The 25,437-nt window shown below is 42.7% G+C and overlaps 1 protein-coding gene across 4 annotated transcripts in view; it reads right to left on the reverse strand.

Annotated features, from left to right (window-relative positions):
* Window positions 1-4,807: 4,807 nt before the first annotated feature.
* Window positions 4,808-25,437, reverse strand: part of LOC109889690 (PHD finger protein 21A-like) — a 111,089-nt gene continuing 90,459 nt past the window's right edge. For all 4 annotated transcript variants that reach the window (XM_031823215.1, XM_031823214.1, XM_020481304.2 and 1 more), the window contains 8 exons: window positions 21,743-21,794; window positions 21,553-21,632; window positions 21,189-21,249; window positions 10,021-10,193; window positions 9,190-9,345; window positions 8,705-8,780; window positions 8,432-8,535; window positions 4,808-7,238 (listed from right to left, as the gene is read on the reverse strand). In XM_031823215.1, coding sequence (XP_031679075.1) covers window positions 6,483-7,238; window positions 8,432-8,535; window positions 8,705-8,780; window positions 9,190-9,345; window positions 10,021-10,193; window positions 21,189-21,249; window positions 21,553-21,632; window positions 21,743-21,794 — 1,458 coding nt within the window. In that variant the 3' untranslated portion in view covers window positions 4,808-6,482. The remainder of the gene's footprint in view (window positions 7,239-8,431; window positions 8,536-8,704; window positions 8,781-9,189; window positions 9,346-10,020; window positions 10,194-21,188; window positions 21,250-21,552; window positions 21,633-21,742; window positions 21,795-25,437) is intronic.

Raw genomic sequence — 25,437 nt, forward strand, 5'->3', positions numbered from 1 at the left:
ACCGACTTGCCAAAACTATATTTTGTAAACAAGAAATTTGTGGAGTGGTTGAAAAACGAGTTTGAATGACTCCAACCTAAGTGTATGTAAACTTCAGACTTCAACTGTTATAGCAATAAGTTACCTCAGGGGTTTATGGTATATGGCCAATATACCATGGCTAAGGGCTGTATATCCAGGCACTCTGCGTTGTGTCATGAACAAGAACAGTCCTTAGACGTGGTATATTGCCCATATAGCACACCCCCCTGGGCCTTATATTTAAGCAATAACATTATTGCCAGAGATGCCATACAAAATGGTGTTTATTTGTAAGAAAAGCTTCAATTTTCTTATACTGAGACATCCATCCACTGTATACTATAGTTATGGAATCATGTTGCCAGAATGGAAAAAGAAAAGTGACTAATTTCACATAAAAACCGAAGGTAATGTGTATTAAAAAAGTTTGACAAACATTTGTATAAAAAAACTTGCATAAGATGGCATAATTTCTGTTGGAATGATTGGAAAGCTGCTGCTAAGGGGGTTTAAATGGGCAATCAGAAGTTGCTACATCCATTTTTGGACTTATAAATTAATGATATGTACCCGTTGATTCTTGAAGAATATAACTTAGAAAGTAAATGCCTCATGAGCTTATTAGTTCAACTGTCGTTCTCCATCAGAACCCAAAATAAACTTGTTTTACTCCAATGTTTGTAAACAAAGTAAAATAAACACTGTAAAGCCTCAAAACATTAAAACTACAATTTTGATATGGATGGTCAGTCCTGGCATCCATAGCTCTGTCTATTCATTTTAGAGTGGTTACTTTTTCCAGCTCCATCCCTCTGCTTTTTACCAAAACAGTGGCTGGAAAACGCTTTGTTATTGTTTCAACTGCTGATTTGCCCTTAAAAAAAAAAATCCAATGCAGCAGTTGTCTCAATATCAAACCATTTCAAGGTAACAATTAAGTACCTTACTGTGATTGTTTTCAATTAAAATGCTCAGCAATAAATAAAATAGTTTCTTAGCAAAGAGCAATTTCTTATGCAAGACTTTTGGTAGGACTGTCTGGGAGTGGTCTGAGTCGGACAGGGAAAACTAGCTATTATTGGCAGAGGTTTGAAACTTCCTTATTGTCTATTAACTTTACCGACTAGTGATGTCACCAGGCAGGATGACATTTCAGGCTGTCTTTTCAAACAGCTCTTACACTAAAATGTCACTATCATTTTCATAGTATTATTCCAACATCATAATGGAAATATTTATAAAACACAGGAAAATCACATTTTTGACTGCACTAGGCCTTCAAGAAGTCTATCCAATCAGGGTATGTTTGATTTGTTCAAACGCACACAGGCCAAGGCTCAATTCATATGACCTGATATTATCAAGCTTATGGCAAGACAGAGACAAAAGAATGGGTGAGAAAATAAAAAAAGGTGCACAAGTAGGGGACAAATAATGATCACTGGCGCTGTCCTGACTGAGTTTTAATGCTGAGGAGACTAGACTACCACAACATGCCTATGTAGAATCTCAACAATAGAGAGGTAAATTCAGGGTAAAAGGATATAATCCAGATTTCTATTTCATATTATATACACACATCACATATTTTAGTCTGGGAATTCAACCAAAAGTGCATCACAAAAAAAACATTCTAAAAGTCACACCTGTTTAAGAGTTTTTGAATAATCCTTCACAAATATCGTACCAGTTCCTGTGACATTTGAACAAACTACTGAGTGGTGTACATCTATGAAGAAACCACAGAGATTTGCCCATTCATTTTACAGGTGTTCCCCAATACAGATCATTCAAAATAAATTGAATTCACCTTTTAAGGACAAAAAATACATTACAAAAATACATTTAAGGCAGCTGCTATACAGACTACTTGTAGAAAAAACAAACATATCCAATAGCCTGAAACAAAGTTAACTCCACGTACTTAACTTAAAGCCCAAAGTTATTTTCCATATGCTGATTCAATTGTGCTCTATATTTCAGATACATATATTTGCTGAAGATTCTTGAGTTTTGTGGGTGGATATAAAATCACATGGGAATAACATAGGACAAGAAATAGACCAGTGTGTTTGTGTAGTAAGGTAATAATACAAGTCACAGTGCAAGTCAAGAGACAAAATATGCTGTTGGAAGAAAGGCACTCGAGGTACCTAAAAAGGGGAATGATCAAGTTGCTCTGTAACATACGTTCAGGCTTTACAGACAATGTCTGAATATTTTGTTGTATTCAAGGGACACAGTATGAAAAACATGGGACACCCAGGAAATCAATTCTGTACGGTCTTGATGTAGATATGTCCTTACGAGTAACGTGTAAGACTCACAAGGCAAAGAACCCCTTTCATTCAATCTATGAGGAAGTACAAGACAGTATAGCCATTGCAGTTGATTGCATATCTTTGTCAAACTATCCCTTTTCCTTGGACGTTAAGATGGGTTAAAAGAAATAGAAAAAATGAATCTCTATAACAACTTAGAGAGGAGAAAATATAGATGCTATTTATTATATAGCTAACTATAAAAAAAACATTGCAATGTTAAGATGTTGTCCCTTGAATGTCATATATTTGTTAAATTATTTCAAGTCCCTGTTATTTAAACAGCAAACATTCTCCAAAGATATGTCGATTGGTCATGGATTGAAGTAAACATGATGAACAGTGGGGTCTGAAATGATTGACACCCTTGATAAAGATGAGCAAAAATGACTGTATAAAATAAATAATTCAAATACTGAGCTATATTGTATGCTCAAAAAATTAAGGAAATTACATTATTTCATACGAATACAAATTGCTCAGTGACAGAGATTTTGTTTAACAAGTAATATTTTTTTCACTCAAAGGTAGGGATCAAAATTATTGACACCCCTGCTTTCAATACCTCATCTTGTTAGGATAACGGCACTGAGCCTTTTTTCTACAATGTTATATTAGTTGGAGAACACATTGGGAGGGATATTAGACCATTCTCCCATACAGTATCCTTCCAGATCCTTGATATCCTTTGACTGCGCTTATGGACTGCTCTCTTCAATTCATATAAAGGTTTTCAATGGGTTTCAAGTCCGGAAACTGAGATGGCCATTTCAAAATGTTGATTTTGTGGTCAATAAATTCGAGTGTGCTTGGGGTTATTGTCTTGCTGAAAGATCCACTTGCGGCCAAGTTTCAACCTCCTGGCAGAGGCAACCAGGTTTTGGCTAAAATGTCCTGGTACTGGGTAAAGACATGAAAATATAACTCTTTGGCTGCACACAGTGGTGGGTTTGGTGTTGAAATTAGAATGCATGAGCAGAAAAGACTATTATAAAATATGGTAGGGAATATTTTATGTTATGCAGCTATTTTGCTTCCACAGGTCCTGGGGCGCTTGTTAAGGTCAACGGCATCATGAACTTTACCCAGTATCAGGACATTTGAGCCAAAACCTGGTTTCCTCTGCCAGGAGGATTTGGAAGGACTCTGAATGGACGAATGGTTTTAGATCCCTCCAAGTGTGTTCTCCAACTCATAAAACATTTTATAAAAAGGCTCAGTGACATTATCCTCACAAGTTGACGTATTAAAATGCTATTGACAATAGGGGTGTCAATAATTTTGACCCCTACCTTTGAGAAAAAAAGATTACTTGCTAAAACAAAATCTTTCTGAGCAATTGTATTAGCAATTGTATAAAATAATATAATTTCCCCATTTTGTTGAGTGTACAATATAGCTAAGTATTTTAATTATTTATTTTACAGTCATTTTTGCTAATCTTTATCAAGGGTGTAAATAATTTAAGACCTAACTCCATGTTGCCCTCTTTGCACTTTATATAATGCAACAGTATAGCATAAACATTATTATTTTTTTTTTTCAATTGAGAAGACCTGAGGCTCGCTCAAAAAAGATCCTTCACAGATCTTCTGAATGGTCCCAACCCCAAAGGTTTATGAACAGTCTGGTGAAATTCATGATCGACTTGGTCAAAAAATGTTAAAAACCTGGGTATTGGCCCAACAAATTATAAAACAGACAAATAAACTCAGCAAAAAAACAAACGTCCCTTTTTCAGGACCCTGTCTTTCAAAGACAATTAGTAAAAATCCAGGGTCCCTGCTCATCTGCGTGAACGTGCCTTAGGCATGCTGCAAGGAGGCATGAGGACTGCAGATGTGGCCAGGGCAATACATTGCAATGTCCGTACTGTGAGACGCCTAAATTTGGAGGTGGAGGGTCCATCATGATCTGGGGCGGTGTGTCACAGCATCATCAGACTGAGCTTGTTGTCATTGCAGGCAATCTCAACGCATTACAGGGAAGACAACCTCCTCCTTCATGTGGTACCCTTCCTGCAGGCTCATCCTGACATAACCCTCCAGCATGACAATGCCACCAGCCATACTGCTCGTTCTGTGCGTGATTTCCTGCAAGACAGGAATGTCAGTGTTCTGCCATGGCCAGCAAAGAGCCCTGATCTCAATCCGATTGAGCATGTCTGGGACCTGTTGGATCGGAGGGTGAGGGCTAGGGCCATTCCCTCCAGAATTGTCTGGGAACTTGCAGGTGCCTTGGTGGGGTAACATCTCACAGCAAGAACGGGCAAATCTGGTGCAGTCCATGAGGAGGAGATGCACTGTAGTACTGAATGCAGCTGGTACTGACTGTTACTTTTGATTTTGACCCCCCCTTTGTTCAGGGACACATTATGTAGGTGGAACTTGTGCAGTTTATGTCTCAGTTGTTGAATCTTGTTATGTTCATACAAATATTTACACATGTTAAGTTTGCTAAAAATAAACGCAGTTGACAGTGAGAGGATGTTTCTTTTTTTGCTGACTATGTTGATGGAGCATTACAAAAGAAAATACCAGAGGAAGCGCAAATCTATTGAGTTTTTGGGGATAGGGTTGTTGGTCAATTCTCTTATCCAAGCATGTTCCAGCGGTAGGAGAGAGGGAACATTTCTCCTGGACAAGGCCTAAGACTCACTCTCAAAGATCAGTTGGGTCATACAAAAATATTTTGTTGGGACTAAATTACATGACAACAAACAAAATGCATAATCTGTTTTGTTCCATACGTAACATACAAAAAAGCTTTTCAGCACTTATTTGTTATACAGCAAGCTTGTGCTTTAATCACCAAAATGGACTGAAACAACAAACCCTCCAGTTTCCAGAAAAGAAAGATATTTTGATGAGATTGTTGAATAAGCACTTATTTACCAGGGATTGCCAATTCCCAAGATGGTATTGAATAATACATTTAGTTCTTTATCTTTCCATACAGTTAGTGGACATGTCCCTGCTATATTTGGATACAACAGCATTTTGGCAGTTCAGAATTAAACAAAAACGTACATTTCATAATATGCAAAGGTCACCTCTTTTAAAAGATAATTAAATGCATAAACTATGCCAGTTAAAAACATTTATTAACAAACAACTGTTTTATGCAACAGAAATGCACTTACTTTTGAAGACTAGGAAGACCTGAATGAATATCTTATCCTATAAAAGAAACACACACAGATATATTTTTGCGTGTTTGTTTTTGACAATGCAATATTATTGCAATTTCACATTTAGTGCTCACAGTTGACACTGACTCACAAATTTAACTCAATTACTGCACTGGATCTACATCATTTTAAAACATTAAGATACCATGATACCGTGATCTGACTCCACTCTATCTTGAGATGACCGTCTTTGTTACCTGGGTCTTCCTCAGCAAGGCCCTAACCAGCCAGCTCTATAAGCAGTTTGCCTCATACTTCCAAAGCACGTGGATGCTGCTTTACTTTCTTCTTTTTTTGCCTGAGGTTTTGTGTAAATGGGTCCATAGTTATCGGTCATATAAGAGTGAGAATGGGGAAAGGGGAGGAAGGTATTGGGATAACTGAAGGCTCTCCTGTTTTACCTATTTGATTTTCAATGACGATCAAACACCTCAATGTTTCCCCACTGTTAACAAATACTGACACTTTTTCAAAGCTCTGTCCCTCAGCTGTTTCGCTTATCTTTTGGTTTTATTTTGTTCTCAGTTAATGCCGTAGAAACATGGTCTCTGTTCAGCACGCAGTCTTTAGACATCTCTAACCTGCATCCCCAGGAACAGAAGATAACCTAAGATACAACCCCTATGAGCGTTCTGAGGGGAACTGTTGCAGGCACACACTGGTGTGATGTTATAAATTATCTTACTTTTACCATTACTACTGTTCTTTTCTATCCTTAAATTGGCATGACACTGGTACACAAGCCACCCTTTCACCCATGTTTGCGGTATAATAACCTACAGCATCCAATAGCAATCTCAGACTTGGGCTGTAGATCTACTATTTACACAGTCTGAATATACATTGGAATCAAGTATGTATATAGATTGGCAATTTCAGTTACCTTTCAAAAGTGAAAGCTAAAGTCTTCTTTTTTTATGTTGGGGGTTTTCAATCCAAGAGATGGAGTGTTAGTCTTTATTGTCCAAACTGTCGAGAAGAGCTTGCAAAGATTGCTGGGAAGGTTCTGAGGTTTTGCTGTTGTTGGTGCTGCTGTTGTCAATGTTTGTGTTCTCTTCCTGTTCCTCTTCTATCACCTCCTCTGTGCTGCTCGTGGTGGTGACCTTGTTCTCAGTTATGGTGTTAGTGTTGTTAGTACAGCTCTCATCCATGCTCATGCCAGTACACACAAGGTCAGTGGTAGCATTGTTTGTGGCCACTGTAAAGTTCACTGCACCGACTACTGCAGTGGCTTCCGTCACTTCCTCAGCGTTATTAAACTCAGCCACAGGTTCAACACTGCTGCCCACTGCAGTCTCAGTGTAGACCTCGGCAGCAGGCTCAACGCAGATGTCTACAGCAGCCTCAGCACTGACTCCTGCTACCTTGTCTGTGGCAACATGAGCTACAACAACCCTCGTCCCGGCTTCAACATTGGTGCTGTTCAGTGCTGTGACCTCGGCCTTTACCCCATCCACAGACTGGATATGGACTTCTGCTACAGCATGGGTGTTGATGGCGTCTACTGCATTTTCAGCTGGGACAATTGCATCCTTGGCCCTGATGTCTTCTGTGATGTCTTCTGTGAAGGCACCTGTACCCTCGGTCTCCACAGTTTGACTGAAATGGAAAGCCTGAATGAGGCGGACCAAGTGTTTGACCTTCTCCAACGAAACTTGCATTTCGTTCTGTCGAGACATGATGGTGTTTTTGGTCTCCATGCATTCCTATTTAGAGGGGAGGAAACAGGGTTGGGCATTTCAGAATAATGGACATAATAAATTAAGTCACTTAAATTAATCCAATAAATTAAGTGACTTAAAGGTAGACTCAGTGATATGACAGATGCAGAAAGTAATTTTGGGTAAATTGGGTAAATTTTCGCAACAACTAAGAGCGTTGAAGCGCGAGGTTCAACTTCTCCACTGTTTTGGTCCCGTGGCTACCACGCAGTAACAGCGTGAAGCGAACCTGTGCACATGCACAGATACTGTGACTGTGTGAGAGCAAAGTCTTGCATCTCGCTTATCGAAATATCTGCGGTACTGCTCATGGCAACGTTATTTCGCAGAGTATAGAACAGTTTCAAAATACAATAATGGCTTGTGGAGTCCCACAAGGCTCTATTTTTAAACTGTTATTTTTAATATTTTACATCACTGCACCTCATCTGGTGTCAAATGTCTCCATTTGGTTTCAGTCAGGTTAAGACTCCCAGGAACTAGTCTAAGCTATATGTTCGATTCCCAGTGAACCCACGTAAAATGTATGCACGCATGACTAAGTCGCTTTGGATAAAAGAGTCTGCTAAACTACATTTATTATGTTGGTTCCTGACAGATCCACATTTGCTTCCTAACAGGCCAGATAGCAAGCTAGATGTCTCCATCTCTGGCAATTTTTTGAACTCTCTCTAATTATAGCACTACCAGTGATATTTGTATAAATGTATCGTTTTTATAAATGAGCTAAAGTATTAGTATAACAAGGTAACCGCAAACTAAGACTTTATCCGATTAGCAAGCATTTTGCTATGTAACTAGATTTGTTATCAGTGTGCAAATGTATCTTTGGATGTGTTTCTATGACATTTAAAAATTTTATTTAGCCTTTATTTCACTAGGCAAGTCAGTTAAGAACAAATTCTTATTTACAATGACAGTCTACACCGGCCAAACCCAGACGACGCTGGGCCAATTGTGTGCCTCCCTATGGGACTCCCAATCACAGCCGGTTGTGATAAAAGCCTGGATATAACATGACATAAGCTAAGAGTAAGCCTGGTAAGCAATAGGGGTAGTTGCGTAAATTACCTAAGCCACACTATTATTCAAGATCTCAAATACTTCCATCTATTTCAGTACATCCATCTGAAAACAACTCGCTTATGAAGGTGGTTTGCGGTTACTATGGAGCTTACCGTTATGGAGTTACTGAGTTGGTTGACCCCTTGTTCCATCTGTTCTCGCTCCAGTTTCAGCTCAGCACTCCACTTCATTAGTTTTTGTTTCTCCTCTTCTTTAGCTTTTAGGAAACAGAAACAACACACAGACAACGGTGAGACTTAAAATAAAATCTGGTTGTTTGAGATTCCAGTGAAGGAACTCTCATCTACCACCGCTTCAGCTGACTGAAACGGAGCCACACATTTGATGTTTGTCAAGGCACAAGGTCTTTAGTGTGCTATTCCTACCTTCTTTATAGGCGATATAGGAATGAACAATAGCCAATGTTCCTGGCCATTGAATTGAATCTTCTTTTTTCAAAATCTGGAGAGAAGAGCACAGCTTTGTTGTAATTGTGATTGCAAAGTCACGACATTACCTAGACGTGGAAGAGAACAATGCTGTGGTCATCCTTTGGAGATGTCACAAAGAACAAACAAAATGAATCAGATGGGAGTGTAAGATGCCATCCTCCACTAACAAAATGAATGGGAAAGAATTACTTAAAACAATACTGAATCATGTTGAAGCTTTCAAAGGAAGGAACAGTCATATCGTTGTAATGTTTTCGCCTAGAAATAAGGATTAGCTGATGAAAGCCTGAGGGGAAAACTATGTCTCTGCCAATGTCAATAGATTATCCACTTTGAAAGAGTAGCCAAATTCTCAGATCTATACTACTGAACCACTGGACTGCTGGGCCAAGCCCCTCGATTGTGGGTGCTGCGTTTACCTGCTCTTGACATTTGGGACAGATCCACATGCCTTTAGGAATGGTTTTCAGGGGTGGGTCCAGGCAGTCCAGGTGATAGACACGTGAGCATGTGTCACACATGAGCAACTGGCCACTGCGTCTGCACACAGTGCAGAAATCCTCATGGATGTCTCCCTGTCAGGATGAATTGCACCAATCAGTTTCTCTGCCTGTCTAGGCCTGACCAATCACGTGTGCAGAGGCAGGGCAGAGGGGCCGTGTGTTGATTTGAGGATCATCCAATCATATTACGGTTTCTGTGTTGTTTTAAAAGGTAACACTTAAATAAATAATGTGTGTAATTCCAACACTGAAATGGAAAAGCTCATTCTAAAAGCCATTGTGAATACCATTCTGCATTTCCTATTTGAAAAATATAGTTTAAAGTATGTAATAAACTACTTTAATACTGCAGTATGATTTTAATGGCATTTAAAAGATCTAATCTAACTGATCCTACTTAAAAATAATATAGGTAAAGTAACAATTTCACTCAGGCTGTATCACTTGTTCCTTTTTGAGATTCGGGGGAGTACTGAATTTGAGGCGAGGAGAACTGTTCACTTTGTAAGATTGCATCAAAAATGAAGGTTCAGACAGTAGGGTGTAAATCCATAAAAACATGTCTGTACTTGTCTAGGTCTTTAGACGTGAGGTACTGGGACATTTCAACTCCACTAAAGTATTTGTAACAGCCTGTGGACAATACCACCAATATAAAAAGGGAGGGACAAGAGTAGGTGAAGTCAGTATGTTAGGATAGAGCCCCAGAAAGTCCAGACTGCTGTGCTCTCTCCAGCTGCAACTTACATCCCCAGAGCTGGGGCTGGGCAGGGGGAGAGTGTGGTGGGGATGGACATGGAAGGGGAAGCTCCCCCCTGTGTTGGGCCACTCGGGTGCCGGGGAGGCAGTGAGACAGCTGGAGGGGGAGGTCGGGGTGTGGCTGCCCAGCTTCGGATCGCTGCTGTATTTGGGAGGGCGACCTGGGTGAAATGAGACAGACGAAAAACAAAAAGTGGGAAGGAAACAAACAAATAAACCGTCTGTCCGACATACCTTTGACAGGGGGTCCTCGTTGGCTTATGTGAAAAGGGGAGGGTGTTGAGTTGAGGGTGGAAGAGTAGGAGAAGCACAGAGAGCGGAGTTAGTGCACTAAAATGTACTACAAGCTCTACGCAGACGAAAGATTCTGAGTGTTGCCATGTCCTTTTTCGTCACAAAAGGGGCGGCTCCTTGTAATATGCTCCGGCATTCAACAATATTTTTTACTACATGGAAATTGAGACACTCCATATCATTCCTTTCGCAATCGTAGGGGCAGTGTTCTCGCTTGGTTCATTGATCTTATCTATAGGCTATTCATCAAAGGATACTATTTTTCATTGATAACCAAATATAATTTCAGCGACTGTTCAAACAGTAAACAAAAAAATAATCCACTCAAAAAGGTATTTTGTTTAGAAGCAATAACTAGTGATTACAGGCTATTGTGAAATAGTAGAACCTGCTGTAGCTAACTAGCTAGCCATGTGCTTTTTCTCCCAGAACAAAACCTGATGACGTTCTATTTTTAAATGATAAGGGAATGAATACACAAGTAGCATGTCAAACTGGGACAATGTTTAGGTTACACCAAGTACGAATATTTGCCAGGGCATATTTTTATATTATAAATCGGATTATTTCACATGGGGATGTGGGAAGCTAAAAAAGTTAGCTAGCCTGCTATGTTTTTAGCCAGCTAGACATGCTGCCAGCTAACTTACTCTAGCAAGGTATACATTCCTTGCGTTCAGAACATTTAAAGACAAAAGGCTAAAACTTTGCTATAGCCCCCTTGAATGGAAGTGAGACCGGCAAGGATTTTATTTTACCAAAAGCTGTCCTCTACTCCAAAAATCCCATTCCACTAAGGCTGTTGCTGTGACTGTATTACTGCCCTTATGAAAAAAGATTGCAATCAGAGTGCAGTATAACTGCAGTACAATAACTGCAGTATGTTGCAAATACTGCATCCAAAATAACACTTTTTTTTTTTTACTACAGTAATTTTGCAGTGTAATTGCAGTTACAGTGCAGTACACTGCAGTTATTCTGCAATTACTGCCTCCAAAATACCAGTCGACTGGAGTTAATGTACTTTAAAAACTGCAATCTTTTTTTGTAAGGGTGCCACACTGGCAGTCATGAGTCATGACCGCAGTAAAATTCCACGTGATCGTTGAGTCACGGAAATCTCCTCTTATGCACTCTGGACATGCTTGGTAGTGCCCAACTTGCTAATGACCATCAGGTCGCTAATGGCCTGATATTCAGAGCTCTATTATCCCTTTAACCCAACTCACTGTGATTGATCAATTTGAAGAAAGAAGTTCAACAGCAGGTTGAAACTTAGTGGAAAATATGGTCGTCATGGATGTTGTTTTAAAGCCCAAGCACGAAAAATAAAACCTGAATTAAAATAATGGGGGGGGTTTCCAGCAGGTCAATCACGAGCTACCAGTAGTTCGCAGCCCACCTATGAGTAGCTCGTCAAAAACAAATCTCACAAGTCTCAGACACCGCAAGCTCCCAGCTAATCAACGCAACATTATCCCACCCCTGGTTAGCCACTATTGGTAAAAAAAGAAAAGAAAATTAAGACAATATCTGCCAATTATTTTCAGGCAAAATTGCTTGTGTCGGGTCTGTGTGGTGCGCCCGTTTGTCTATCACTCCGTGTATAGCCAGTTGATGTTTTAACCGTCTTGTGGGTTGACAGAAATACTTTCCCCAAAACCTTCTCAAATAAATATTAACCGCAAAGTAGGCTTACCTGGCAGAAGTATATCATGAGTAAGCATAATTTGTATCTATTATTTGCTATTTGCAAACTTTACCATGAAATGAGAAGCAGCTGTACAGAACCATCGCTAGACCAGCACAATAGATGGGCATGTAGCGAGTGAGGAAATGTGCCAATTAAAGGGCCAGATGAGCAATTAAAGGGGAATAACACTCATCAAAAATGTGTCTTCAAATCAAAGTTTATTTGTCACGTGCGCCGAATACAACAGGTGTAGGTAGACCTTACAGTGAAATGCATACTTACAGGCACGAAGCTGTTTACTTTTTAAGTAAAAAAATAGTTATTAGGTGAACAATAGATAAGGAAATAAAAAACAACAGTAAAAAGACAGTGAATAATAACAGTAGTGAGGCAATATACAGTAGCAAGGCTATAACAGTAGCGAGGCTATATACAGGCACCGGTTATCAAGGCGAGACCCAGATGCAGACACAGGAGGCAGATGGTTGGAGTCTTACTGTTAAATAATCCAAAGGGGTAAGCAAGAGAATTGTCGAGGACAGGCAAAAAGGGACAGGCTCGTGGTCAAGGCAGGCAGAAATGGTCAGGCAGGCGGGTACAGAGTCCAGAAACAGGCAAGGGTCAAAACCGGGAGGACTAGAAAAAGGAGAATAGGAAAAGGAGTACGGGAAAAACACGCTGGTTGATTTGACTAAACATACAAGCCGAACTGGCACAGAGAGATCGGAAACACAGGGATAAATACACTGGGAAAAATAAGCAACACCTGGAGGGGGTGGAGACAATAACAGGAACAGGTGAAAAAGATCAGGGCGTGACACCAGTTAGTCCGGCTAATTGAGGTAGTATGTACATGTGGGTATGGTTAAAGTGACTGCATATATGGTAAACATAGAGTAGCAGCAGTGTAAAGAGGGGTTGGGACACACACACACACACACACACAGCAAATAGTCTGGGTAGCCATTTGATTACCTGTTCAGGAGTCTTATGGCTTGGGGGTAAAAGCTGTTGAGGAGCCTTTTGGTCCTAGACTTGGCGCTCCAGTACCACTTGCCACTTGCCATGTAGTAGAGAGAACAGTCTGACTGGGGAGGGTGGGATCTTTGACAATTTTTAAGGCTTTCCTCTGAGGTCCTGGATGGAAGGTAGCTTAGCCCCAGTGATGTACTGGGCTGTACGCACTACCCTCTGTAGTGCCTTGCGGTCGGAGGCCGAGCAGTTGCAGTACCAGGCAGATGTTACATCTGTAAAACATTTTGAGGATCTGAGCACCCATGCCAAATCTTTATAGTTTCCTGAGGGGGAATAGGCTTTGTTGTGCCCTCTTTATGACTATCCTGGTGTGTTTGGACCATTCTAGTTTGTTGGTGATATGGACACCAAGGAACTTGAAGCTCTCAACCTGCTCCACTACAGCCCCGTTGATGAGAATGAGGGCATGCTCATTCCTCCTTTTCCTGTAGTCCACAATCATCTCCTTAGTCTTGGTTATGTTGCGGGATAGGTTGTTCTTCTGGCACAACCCGGCCAGGTCTCTGACCTCCTCCGTATAGGCTGGCCCTGAGGGGACCACGTGTTGAGGATCAGCGTGGCAGATGTGTTGCCACCTACCCCCACCACCTGGGGGCGGCCCGTCAGGAAGTCCAGGATCCAGTTGCAGAGGGAGGTGTTTAGTAACAGGATCCTTAGCTTAATGATGAGCTTTGAGGGTACTATGGTCTTGAACGCTGAGTTGTAGTCAATGAATAGCATTCTCAAGTAGGTGTTCCTTTTGTCCAGGTGGGAAAGGGCAGTGTGGAGTGCAATAGAGATTGCATCATCTGTGGATCTGTTTGGGTGGTATGCAAATTGGAGTGGGTCTAGGTTTTCTGGGATAATGGTGTTGATGTGAGCCATTACCAGCCTTTCAAGGCACTTCATGGCTACGGACTTGAGTGCTACGGGTCTGTAGTCATTTAGGCAGGTTGTCTTTGTGTTCTTGGGCACAGCGACTATGGTGGTCTGCTTGAAACGTGTTGATATTACAGACTCATTCAGGGACAAGTTGAAAATGTCAGTGAAGACACCTGCCAGTTGGTCAGCACATGCCCTGAGACAAGACTTGGTAATCCGCCTGGCCCCGCGGCCTTGTGAATGTTGACCTGTTTAAAGGTCTTACTCATGTCGGCTACGGAGAGCGTGATCACACAGTCGTCCGCAACAGCTGATTCTCTCATGCATGCCTCGGTGTTGCTTGCCTCGAAGAGAGCATAAAAGTGATTTAGCTGGTCTGGTAGGCTCGTGTTACTGGGCAGCTCACGGCTGTGCTTCCCTTTGTAGTCTGTAATAGTTTGCAAGCCCTGCCACATAAGACGAGCATTGGAGCCGGTGTAGTACGATTCAATCTTAGCCCTGTATTGGAGCTTTGCCTGTTTGATGGTTCGTCAGAGGGCATAGCAGGATTTCTTATAAGCTTCTGGGTTAGAGTCCCGCACCTTGAAAGCGGCAGCTCTACCTTTTAGCTCAGTGCGAATGTTGCCTGTAATCCATGGCTTCTGGTTGCGGTATGTACGCACAATCACTTTGGGGATGACGTCCTCGATGCACTTATTGATAAAGCCAGTGAAGAATCCCGGAACATATTCCAGTCTGTGATAGCAAAACAGTCCTGTAGTTTAGCATCTGCTTCATTTGACCACTTTTTTATAGACAGAGTCACTGGTGCTTCTTGCTTTAATGTTTGCTTGTAAGCAGGAATCAGGAGAATAGAATTGTGGTCAGATTTACCAAATGGAGGGTGAGGAGGGTTTGTATGCGTCTCTGTGTGTGGAGTATAGGTGATCTAGATTTCTTTCCCCTATGTTGATAGAAATGAGGTAAAATGGATTTAAGTTTCCCTGCATTAAAGTTCCCGGACACTAGGAGCGCCACCTCTGGGTGAGTGGTTTCCTGTTTGCTTATTACCTTATACAGCTGACTGAGTGCGGTCTTAGTGCCAGTGTCCATCTGCGATGGTAAATAAACAGCTACGAAAAGTATAGATGAAAACTCTCTTTGCAAATAGTGTGGTCTACAGTTTATCGTAAGAAACTCTACTTCAGGCGAGCAAAATCTAGACACTTCCTTAGATTTTGTGCACCAGCTGTTGTTTACAAATATGCACAGACCATATGCCCCTCCCTCGTCTTACCGGAGAGTGCTGTTCTATCTAGCCGGTGCAGCGTATATCCTTCTAGCTGAATGTCCATGTCATCATTCAGCCACGATTCCATGTGACATAAGATGCTACAGTTTTTGATGTCCCGTTGGTAGGATATTCGTGATCGTACCTCGTCTAATGAATTTTCCAATGATTGTACTTTGGCGAGTAATATTGACGGTAACGGAAGCTTTCCCACTCGCCTTCTCCGGATCCTTACAAGGCACCCCACTCTGTTTCCTTTGTACCTGCGTCTCTCTTTCCAATAACGGGGATGACGGCCTTGTTGGGTGTTCGCAGTATATCCTGTGCTTCCTGCTTGTTGAAGAAAAAAATCTAATCCGAGGAGTGATCGCTGTCCTAATATCCAGAAATATTTTTTTTTTGCCGTAAAATATGGTGGCAGAAACATTATGTACAAAATAAGTTACAAATAAAGCAAAAAAAAGCTGGGCAATTCCAGTCTGAGTGCCTGATTGGTGTCACAGTTTTGCCCCAGTTCCAGCTAACACACCCGACTCCAATAATTACCTAATCATGATCTTCAGTTTAGAATTCAATTTGATTAATCAGCTGTGTTTGCTAGGGATGGAGAAAAAGTGACACCAATCAGGCCCTCAAGGACTGGAGTTGCCCACCCATGGTCTAGAATTAAAAATACAAATGATAGTATCGCCTTTAAGTGTGGACTGTATTATTATACCAGTCCACCGTAACTTCTTGCGAATTATTTCGACACCTTCCGGTGAAATTGCAGAGCGCCAAATTCAAATAAATTACTATAAATATTAAACTTTCATCAAATCACAAGTGCAATACATCAAAATAAAGCTTAACTTGTTGTTAACCTGTTGAGTGTAGGGGGCAGTATTTTGATGTTTGGATGAAAAATGTACCCAAATGAAACTGCCTATTTCTCAGGCCCAGAAGCTAGAATATGCATAGAAAACACTCTAAAGTTTCCAAAACTGTCAAAATATTGTCTATGAGTATAACAGAACTGATATTGCAGGCGAAAACCTGAGGAAAATCCAACCCGGAAGTGCCTCTTATTTTGAAAACTCCCTGTTCCATTGCATGCCTTCCCTCCATTTAAAGGGATATCAACCAGATTCCTTTCCCTATGGCTTCCACATGGTGTGAACAGTCTTTAGATATAGTTTCAGACTTTTATTCTGAAAAATGAGCGCGAACGATCACATCGCGTCAGTGGATGGCTTGGTGTCACCAGAGTTTTGCATGCGCAACAGCTTGGAGCAGACATTTTCTCTCTCTCTCCTATTGAAAAAGCTACGGTCCAGTTGAAATATTATCGTAAAAACAACCTGAGGATTGATTATAAAAAAACGTTTGACATGTTTCTACGAACTTTACGGATACTATTTGGAATTTTCGTCTGCCCGTCATGACCTGCACGAGCCTGTGGATTACTAAACAATACGCGCCAACCAAATGGAGGTTTTTGGATATAAAAATAATCTTTATCGAACAAACGGAAGATTTATTGTGTAACTGGGAGTGTAACTGAGTGCAAACATCCGAAGATCCTCAAAGGTAAGCGATTCATTTGATTGGTCACGAAAGTCAGAAAAGCAATCTACTTTGCTGCTAGCTGTTGGTAATGGTTTGTCTGCTGAGAGAGATGTCCTCACATAAACACTTTTTTATGAGACATTGTAAGGTTTGTATCATTCCCAACTAAAGTTGCCAAAAAACTCAAAATCTAGCATATAGGACCCGTTTCAAAAGCTCACGTTTACGCTCAACTTAGACATTTCATATGCTTACTCGCTCCTTAATGGGGATAATATATTTTATTTTATTCAGCTAAGTTCAATTACATTATTTTTAATAGGGATGCACAATATATCGGTGAACATATTGGAATCGGCCGATATTAGCTAAAAATGCCAACATCAGTATCGGCCCGATGTCTAGTGTAACGCTAATGTGCAAAATCGATGTCAAAGCTGACGTGCATACCTATATAACGTAATGACGCCACATAAAATTTTGCGCTAAAAGTGCAACACAGAATTCCTAACCTATGACAATGTCTGACAATTTCTGCTGTGTGGATCGAACAGTCAACAAATCGAGCAGTCATTTGAAAGAGTAAGAACATTTCAGCGAGACAGCTCAAAGGCAAAATCCATTAAGGCCAAGATAATGGAATACAATGTCCTTGACAATCAACCGTTCTCGACCGACTGGTTGAGCACCGGTACACACTACCAAGTGCGGTATTTTTCAGATGTTGCCCTACCGGAGTTACACAGATAGCGTCACTGTTATTAGCTTCACGACATACTATGGAACGCCGTTTGGGTCTTTGCATGTCAAAAAAGATACACGTAAAATAACACTATTTGACAATAACACTATTTAACGTGTTAAATAAGCTTTTGACACGTCAAATAACACAGTTCTTTTTATAGAATGTTGTGTGTTCTGAATTTGCACATGCAAGCCAAGCGCCACCACTACTATCAGTAGCACTGTCAAAGCAGTAGCAATGTCTGCAAACAAGCAAACACCGGCCTCGAATGATGTATTACAATACCACGTTGGTAATAAAGCATTATATGTTTGAACACAACCTCTGGGGTAGCTAACTAGCTTTAGCTTGGTACCTAGCTAGCACCAATACAACCAGCCTGAAAACAATGACCAGTAGAAACTGCAGTCATTTTCATTATTCTTAGCAATGATTAAGGGATCCTTGTGATTAAGTATTAGCTAGGTAGCCACTTGTTGTTCTCCTATTGAAATTAAACTTCAGATCATGAAAATAAATAGCTAGCCAGCTACTTAACCCTGTTGCCCAAAGTTAACGTAATAAACTGCCTGCTAGCTTCATCTGACTAGTGAGGCTCGACCGGACTGGGTTATGTGTTGTGAAGCTAGCCACAATGAGGATCAGGCAACTTTTTTTTAATTCAACTTTTTCACTCCCGACGCTTTATCTGGACATGGTTCGTCAGGACCTCCAACAGCCGAAGCTAAGTAGTAACATTAACATGATGCCTTCTAATTGCAGTCGCTATACTCATAATATACAGGAGAACGATCGCCTTACGGCGAGGATAGCTGTGCTGCAAGCCCAGCTTCAGACACAATCATTAGGCAAGGGTAATTTCAGTGTAGGAAAGGATGAAACAGCGTCTGTGCCACCAGTAAGTACAGATAGTAACGTTAGTATAAATCCCCTCGCACGGTCCCCGCAGCCGGACAACTTTCTCACGGTTTCTGGAGGGAAATGCTGTAAGAATACTCAACCGGTGTCGCTCATTCAGCCTGACAGAAACTTTCAACCGGTTTTCCCCATTAAGCAACGAGTCGGAGTCAGAGGCCGAGCCTTCTCTTGTCTCTACTCCTCCCGTTACGGGGTCTGAGACGCCGAAGCTTCCCATCATTAGCTCTGACAAATTGAAAACTCTAGTCATTGGTGACTCCATTACCCGCAGTATTAGACTTAAAACGAATCATCCAGCGATCATACACTGTTTACCAGGGGGCAGGGCTACCAACGTTAAGGCTAATCTGAAGATGGTGCTGGCTAAAGCTAAAACTGGTGAGTGTAGAGAGTATAGAGATATTGTTATCCACATCGGCACCAACGATGTTAGGATGAAACAGTCAGAGATCACCAAGCGCAACATAGCTTCAGGGTGTAAATCAGCTAGTAAGATGTGTCGGCTTCGAGAAATTGTCTCTGGCCCCCTCCCAGTTAGGGGGAGTGATGAGCTCTACAGCAGAGTCTCACAACTCAATCGCTGGTTGAAAACTGTTTTCTGCCCCTCCCAAAAGATAGAATTTGTAGATAATTGGCCCTCTTTCTGGGACTCACCCACAAACAGGACCAAGCCTGACCTGCTGAGGAGTGACGGACTCCACCCTAGCTGGAGGGGTGATCTCATCTTATCTACCAACATAGACAGGGCTCTAACTCCTCTTGCTCCACAATGGCTCCACAATGAAATAGGGTGCAGGCCAGGCAGCAGGCTGTTAGCCAGCCTGCCAGCATAGTGGAGTCTGCCACTAGCATAGTCAGTGTAGTCAGCTCAGCTATCCCCATTGAGACCTTGTCTGTGCCTTGACCTAGGTTGGGCAAAACTAAACATGGCGGTGTTCGCCTTAGCAATCTCACTAGGATAAAGACCTCCTCCATTCCTGTCATTATTGAAAGAGATCACGATACCTCACATCTCAAAATAGGACTACTTAATGTTAGATCCCTTACTTCAAAGGCAATTATAGTCAATTAACTAATCGCTGATCATAATCTGGCCTATGGACGACCTCATTACTTGGTTTTTGCTCTGACATGCACTGTCAACTGTGGGACCTTACTTAGATCAACAGAATTTACCGGAGATCAATGGAAACAGGATGCACCTGAACTCAATTTCGAGTCTCATAGCAAAGGGTCTGAATACTTATGTAAATAAGGTATTTATGTTTTTAAAATTTTTGAAACATTTCTAAAAACCTGTTTTCGTTTTGTCATTATGGGGTATTGTGTGCAGATCGCAGAAGACCTATTTCTTATTTAATACATTTAGAATGTTTCGCTCAAAGTCAAGTTGTTGGCCACTGCTGAGAATTGCAATTCTACAAGTAGAAAAGGCATGTTTGTAGATAACAGGACGGCACGCAGCTCGTACCAGTTTTGTTCTAGCAAGAGAAGGAATGGCCTCTCACTGTGATACGTACCTATTGGCAGTCTATCGACAGTGAGATTCTTGTGTGTTTCATGCTTAAGTGTCCCTGTGCAGGATTCAGCCAGTAAGCAAGGAGGTATCAGCAGAAAAGTTGTGTGGTGTGTGAGAGATAAACTCACAGCATTTCGTACCATTTACATTGAATAGTAGTGAGGTGACAACAGTTGGTGCGATTATTTGCAAATGGAAGAAACTGTCAATCTCCCTTGGCCTGGGGCTCCATGCAAGATCTCACCTCGTGGAGTTGCAATGATCATGAGAACGTTGAGGAATCAGCCCAGAACTACACGGGAGGATGTTGTCAATGATCTCACGGCAGCTGGGACCATAGTCACCAAGAAAACAATTGGTAACACACTACGCCGTGAAGGACTGAAATCCTGCAGCGCCCGCAAGGTCCCCCTGCTCAAGAAAGCACATATACATGCCCGTCTGAAGTTTGCCAATGAACATCTGAATGATTCAGAGGCCAACTGGGTGAAAGTGTTTTGGTCAGATGAGACCAAAATGGAGCTCTTTGGCATCATTCAACTCGCCGTGTTTGGAGGAGGAGGAATGCTGCCTATGACCCCAAGAACACCATCCCCACCGTCAAACATCAAATAAAATAACATTTATTTATATAGCCCTTCGTACATCAGCTGATATCTCAAAGTGCTGTACAGACCCAAATATAGGCCAGCTCAGGAATCTATATTAACATGTACAGGGAACTGCCAAAATAAAGGAAACACTTGAACAAATGAGGGATACAAAGTAAGCAGATGCTTCCACACAGGTGTGGTTCCTGAGTTAATTAAGCAATTAACATCCCACCATGCTTAGGGTCAAGTATAAAAATGTTGGGCAGGCTCACTTGCCCATTACTTTGGCTACCATGGCTAGAAGAAGAGATTTCAGTGACATTGAAAGAGAGTTGATTGTTGGGGCATGTTTGGCAGGAGCTTCAGTGATGAAGACTGCTCAACTTGCTGTGTTTCAAGAGGAACAGTGGTACTGATTGAACCCAATTGAACACAATTTTCCACTACCAGCAACAAAACAACAAACTATGGAGGAACTGTGGAAGAATGATGTTGCATCCCACCAATAGAGCTCCAGACACTTGTAGAATCTATGCCAATGTGCTTTGAAGCTGTTCTGGCGGCTCGTGGTGGCCCTATTGAGACACGTTATGTTGGTGATTCCATTATTTTGTCAGTGACCTGTATATGTCCTGGGCATTGGAGAAGGTGTATGTGCAGTTGTTGAGTGGATTACTGACCTCTTTTCCTGGTGCCCTGGTGGAGCGGAGTGTTTAGGTAGGTCACTGCACTCTTCTTCCTCTGCACAGCGTGGATAGGAACACGTATGTGGGAGAAGAAATACAGCTGTGATCTGACTGCAAGTTTATCATGTCACTCACTCTAAAAGAAAACCTATTTGCTATTCATATGCTACACAGATCCTACCTTCAGTAATTCAGATATGCACATTGAAAACAGTGCGTATTATGCTCACATTTTAAAAAGCATGTGCACTGGCATCCAATTGAATAAGAAACACATTGTGTATCGGCTGTTGTAATAATGTGTGTTACACTATCAAAAATGTTTGATAAGTAGAAGAACAGCAGTGTAAGTCCATACCTCAGGCTCAAACACGGCTCCACTGTACACCGGATTGGCCGTTGTTCTTCGCTTACGCTCCTGCCTCCTCCTCTGAATTTCTATAACCACAGAGTAGTATATTAATACAGGCATTGCAGTATACACTCCTAGGGAATGCGGGTGAATGTAGGAACTGGAATTTACTTCAGGCGAAACTGGCTGTGCTTACCTTCCAAACGGTCATGGGTAACAAGTCCGAGGGACACCATGAAGGCAAGTTTCTGGGGGGAAACAATAAAAGAGTATTAGGACAACCCCCTCCATAAATTGTGCCTTCTGTGAGGAGAATTCCTAACATGAACATATACACTATATATATAAAAAAAGTATGTGGACATCCCTTCAAATTAGTGGATTCGGCTATTTCAGCCACACACTTGCTGACAAGATAATAAAAAAATTGAGCACACAGCCATGCCTTACTGAAGAGTACAATGACTTTCAAAGTGTAACTGTCATAGGATGCCACCTCTCTAGTTCGTCAAATTTCTGCCCTGCTAGAGCTGCCCCGGTCAACTGTAAGTGCTGTTATTGTGAAGTGGAAACGTCTATGAGCAACAACGGCTTAGCAACGAAATGGTAGGCCACACAAAGTCACAGAACTGGACCGCCAAGTGCTGAAGCGTGTAAAAAATATAGTCTGTCCTCGGTTGCAACACCCACTACCGAGTTCCAAACTGCAAATGGAAGCAATGTCAGCACAATAACGTTGGGAGCTTCATGAAATGGGTTTCAATGGCTGAGCAGCCACACGCAAGCCTAAGATCACCATGCACAATGCCAAGCATTGGCTGCAGTGGTGTAAAGCTTGCCGCCATTGGACTCTAGAGCAGTAGAAACGCGTTCTCTGGAGTGATGAATCACGCTTCACCATCTGGCAGTCCGACGGACTGGCTTTGGTGGATGCCAGGAGAAAGCTACTAATCACCTAACATCAGTACCCAACCTCACTAATGCTCTCGTGGCGGGGCCACAGTGTCTCCTTACCCCTCCTGTCTCAGCCTCCAGTATTTATGCTGCAGTAGTTTATGTGTCGGGTGGCTAGGGTCAGTCTGTTATATCTGGAGTATTTCTCCTGTCTTATCCAGTGTCCTGTGTGAATTTAAGTATGCTCTCTCTAATTCACTCTTTCTTTCTCTCTCTCTCTCAGAGGACCTGAGCCCTGGGACCATGCCTCAGGACTACCTAGCATGATGACTCCTTGTTGTCCCCAGTCCACCTGGCTGTGCTGCTGCTCCAGATTCAACTGTTCTGCCTGCGGCTATGGAACCCTGACCTGTACACTGTGATTACTAGTATTTGACCATGCTGGTCATTTATGAACATTTGAACATCTTGGCCATGTTCTGTTATAATCTCCACCCGGCACAGCCAGAAGAGGACTGGCCACCCCTCACAGCCTGGTTCCCCTCTAGGTTTCTTCCTAGGTTTTTGCCTTTCTAGGGAGTTTTTCCTAGCCACTGTGCTTCTACACCTGTTTGGGGTTTTAGGCTGGGTTTCTGTACAGCACTTTGATATATCAGCTGATGTAGGGCTATATAAATAAATACATTTGAATTTGGCTGAATGGAAGCAAGTCCCCGCAGCAATGTTCCAACATCTAGTGGAAAGCCTTCCCAGAAGAGTAGATGCTGTTATAGCATCAAAGGGGGGGCCAACTCCATATTAATGCCCATGATTTTGGAATGAGATGTTCGATGAGTAGATATCTATAACAGTGGCAAGAAAAATATGTGAACCCTTTGGAATTACCTGGATTTCTGCATGAATTGGCCATCAAATTTGGTCTGATCTTAATCTAAGTCACAACAATAGACAAACATAGTGTGATTAAACTAATAACAGACACATTCTTGTATTTTTCTTGTCTATATTGAATACATTATTTAAACATTCACAGTGTAGGTTGGAAAATATATGTAGTTTGGAAAATGTAACCCCTCGGCTAATCTCACGCTCGTCCTAATGACTGGACCAGGGCGCAGCATGCGTAGAGTTCCACATATTTTTAATAAATAGAAACTCAATAAACAAAACAATAAAGCACAAATGAAAGGTGAAGCTACTGGTGTGCACACAGGCAACTAACTGTAGACAAGATCCCACAAATCACAAATGAGGAAATGGCTACCTAAATATGATCCCCAATCAGAGACAACAATAAACAGCTGTCTCTGATTGGGAACCATACCAGGCCAACATAAACCATTAATCACCTAGATGACCCACCCTAGTCACTATCACGCCCCAACCAACATAGAGATTAAACAGCTCTCTATGGTTAGGGCCTGACAGTACCACCCCCCAAAGGTGCGGACTTCGACCGCAAAACCTGACTCAATAGGGGGGGGTCCGGGTGGGCATCTACAAAGGATGACACAGGGCGTAAGGGGTGGCTCCGGTGCGGGGCGAAGTACCCACTCCACTCACAAATACATCATTCTCCATGGTGGCTCTGGTGCGGGGATCTTCGCCGGAAGCTCCGGACCGTGGGTCGTTGCTGGAGACACCGGACCGAGTGTCGGCGCCAGAATCTAGATCATTGCCGGAGGAACAGGACCGTAGATCGTCGCAGGAGACTCTGGACTGCAGACCGTCGCTGGAGGCTCTGGACTGCTGACCGTCTCAGGAGGTTCCGGACCGTAGACCGTCTCAGGAAGTTCCGCACTATAGAACGTCTCAGGAGGTTCCGGACTGTGGACCGTCGTTGGAGGTTCCGGACTGGGAACTGTCGCCAGAGGTTCTGGACTGGGAACTGTCGCCGGAAGCTCTGGACTGGGAACTGTCGCAGGAAGCTCTGGACTGGGAACTGTCGCAGGAAGCTCTGGACTGGGAACTGTCGCAGGAAGCTCTGGACTGGGAACTGTCGCAGGAAGCTCTGGACTGGGAACTGTCGCAGGAAGCTCTGGACTGGGAACTGTCGCAAGAAGCTCTGGACTGTGGAGGCGCACTGGAGGCCTGATGCCGGTACAGGTGGCACCGGGCTGATGACACGCACATCAGGGCGAGTGCGGGGAAGAGGCACAGGACGTATGGACTGTGGAGGCGCACTGGAGGCCTGATGCGTGAGACCGGTACAGGTGGCACCGGGCTGATGACACGCACCTCAGGGCGAGTGCGGGGAGCAGGAACAGGACGGACTTGACTGGGGAAACACACTTGAGGGAGAGTGCAAGGAGCAGGAACAGGACGCACCTGACTGGGAAAGCGCACTTGAGGGAGAGTGCGAGGAGCAGGCACAGGACAAACTGGGCTGTGGAGGCGCACTGGAGGTCTGGAGCGTAGAGCTGGCACAACGTGTCCTGGACAGATAACAACCATCGCACGGCAAGTGAGGGGAGCTAGCACATGATGCCGGCGCAGGATGTACTGGACCCTGGAGGCGCACTGGAGACCAGGAGCGCTGAGCCGGCACAACCCGCCCTGGACAGATACCCACTTTAGCACGACAAGTGCGAGGAGCGGCGACAGGGTCTTACTAGGCTGTGAAAGCGCACTGGAAACCTGGTGCGTATAGCTGGCATCAATTGTACCGGAACTTTAACACACTTCTCAGGACAAGTGCGAGGAACTGTCACAGATGGCATCTGACAGCTATCACGCTCCTCAGGGCGAATGCCTACCTCCCCGACTTCGTCACTGTCCCTCTTTCGCTGCTTCCGCCTGCCTCCATGGCGGGCTCTTCTCTCCTGCTATTATGTCGTCCCAAGTCCAGGATGTTCTCTCCCTAATCCCCTCCAGAGACCAGGATGCCATTATCTCCCAGGCTCATCGTAATGATTGGAACAAGAGTAGAGTTCCACATATATTAACTGAAACTTACCAAACAAAACAAACAAGTACAAACAAAACGTGAAGCTACTG

The sequence above is a fragment of the Oncorhynchus kisutch genome, linkage group LG4, assembly GCF_002021735.2.
Source record: "Oncorhynchus kisutch isolate 150728-3 linkage group LG4, Okis_V2, whole genome shotgun sequence".
Taxonomy (NCBI): domain Eukaryota; kingdom Metazoa; phylum Chordata; class Actinopteri; order Salmoniformes; family Salmonidae; genus Oncorhynchus; species Oncorhynchus kisutch.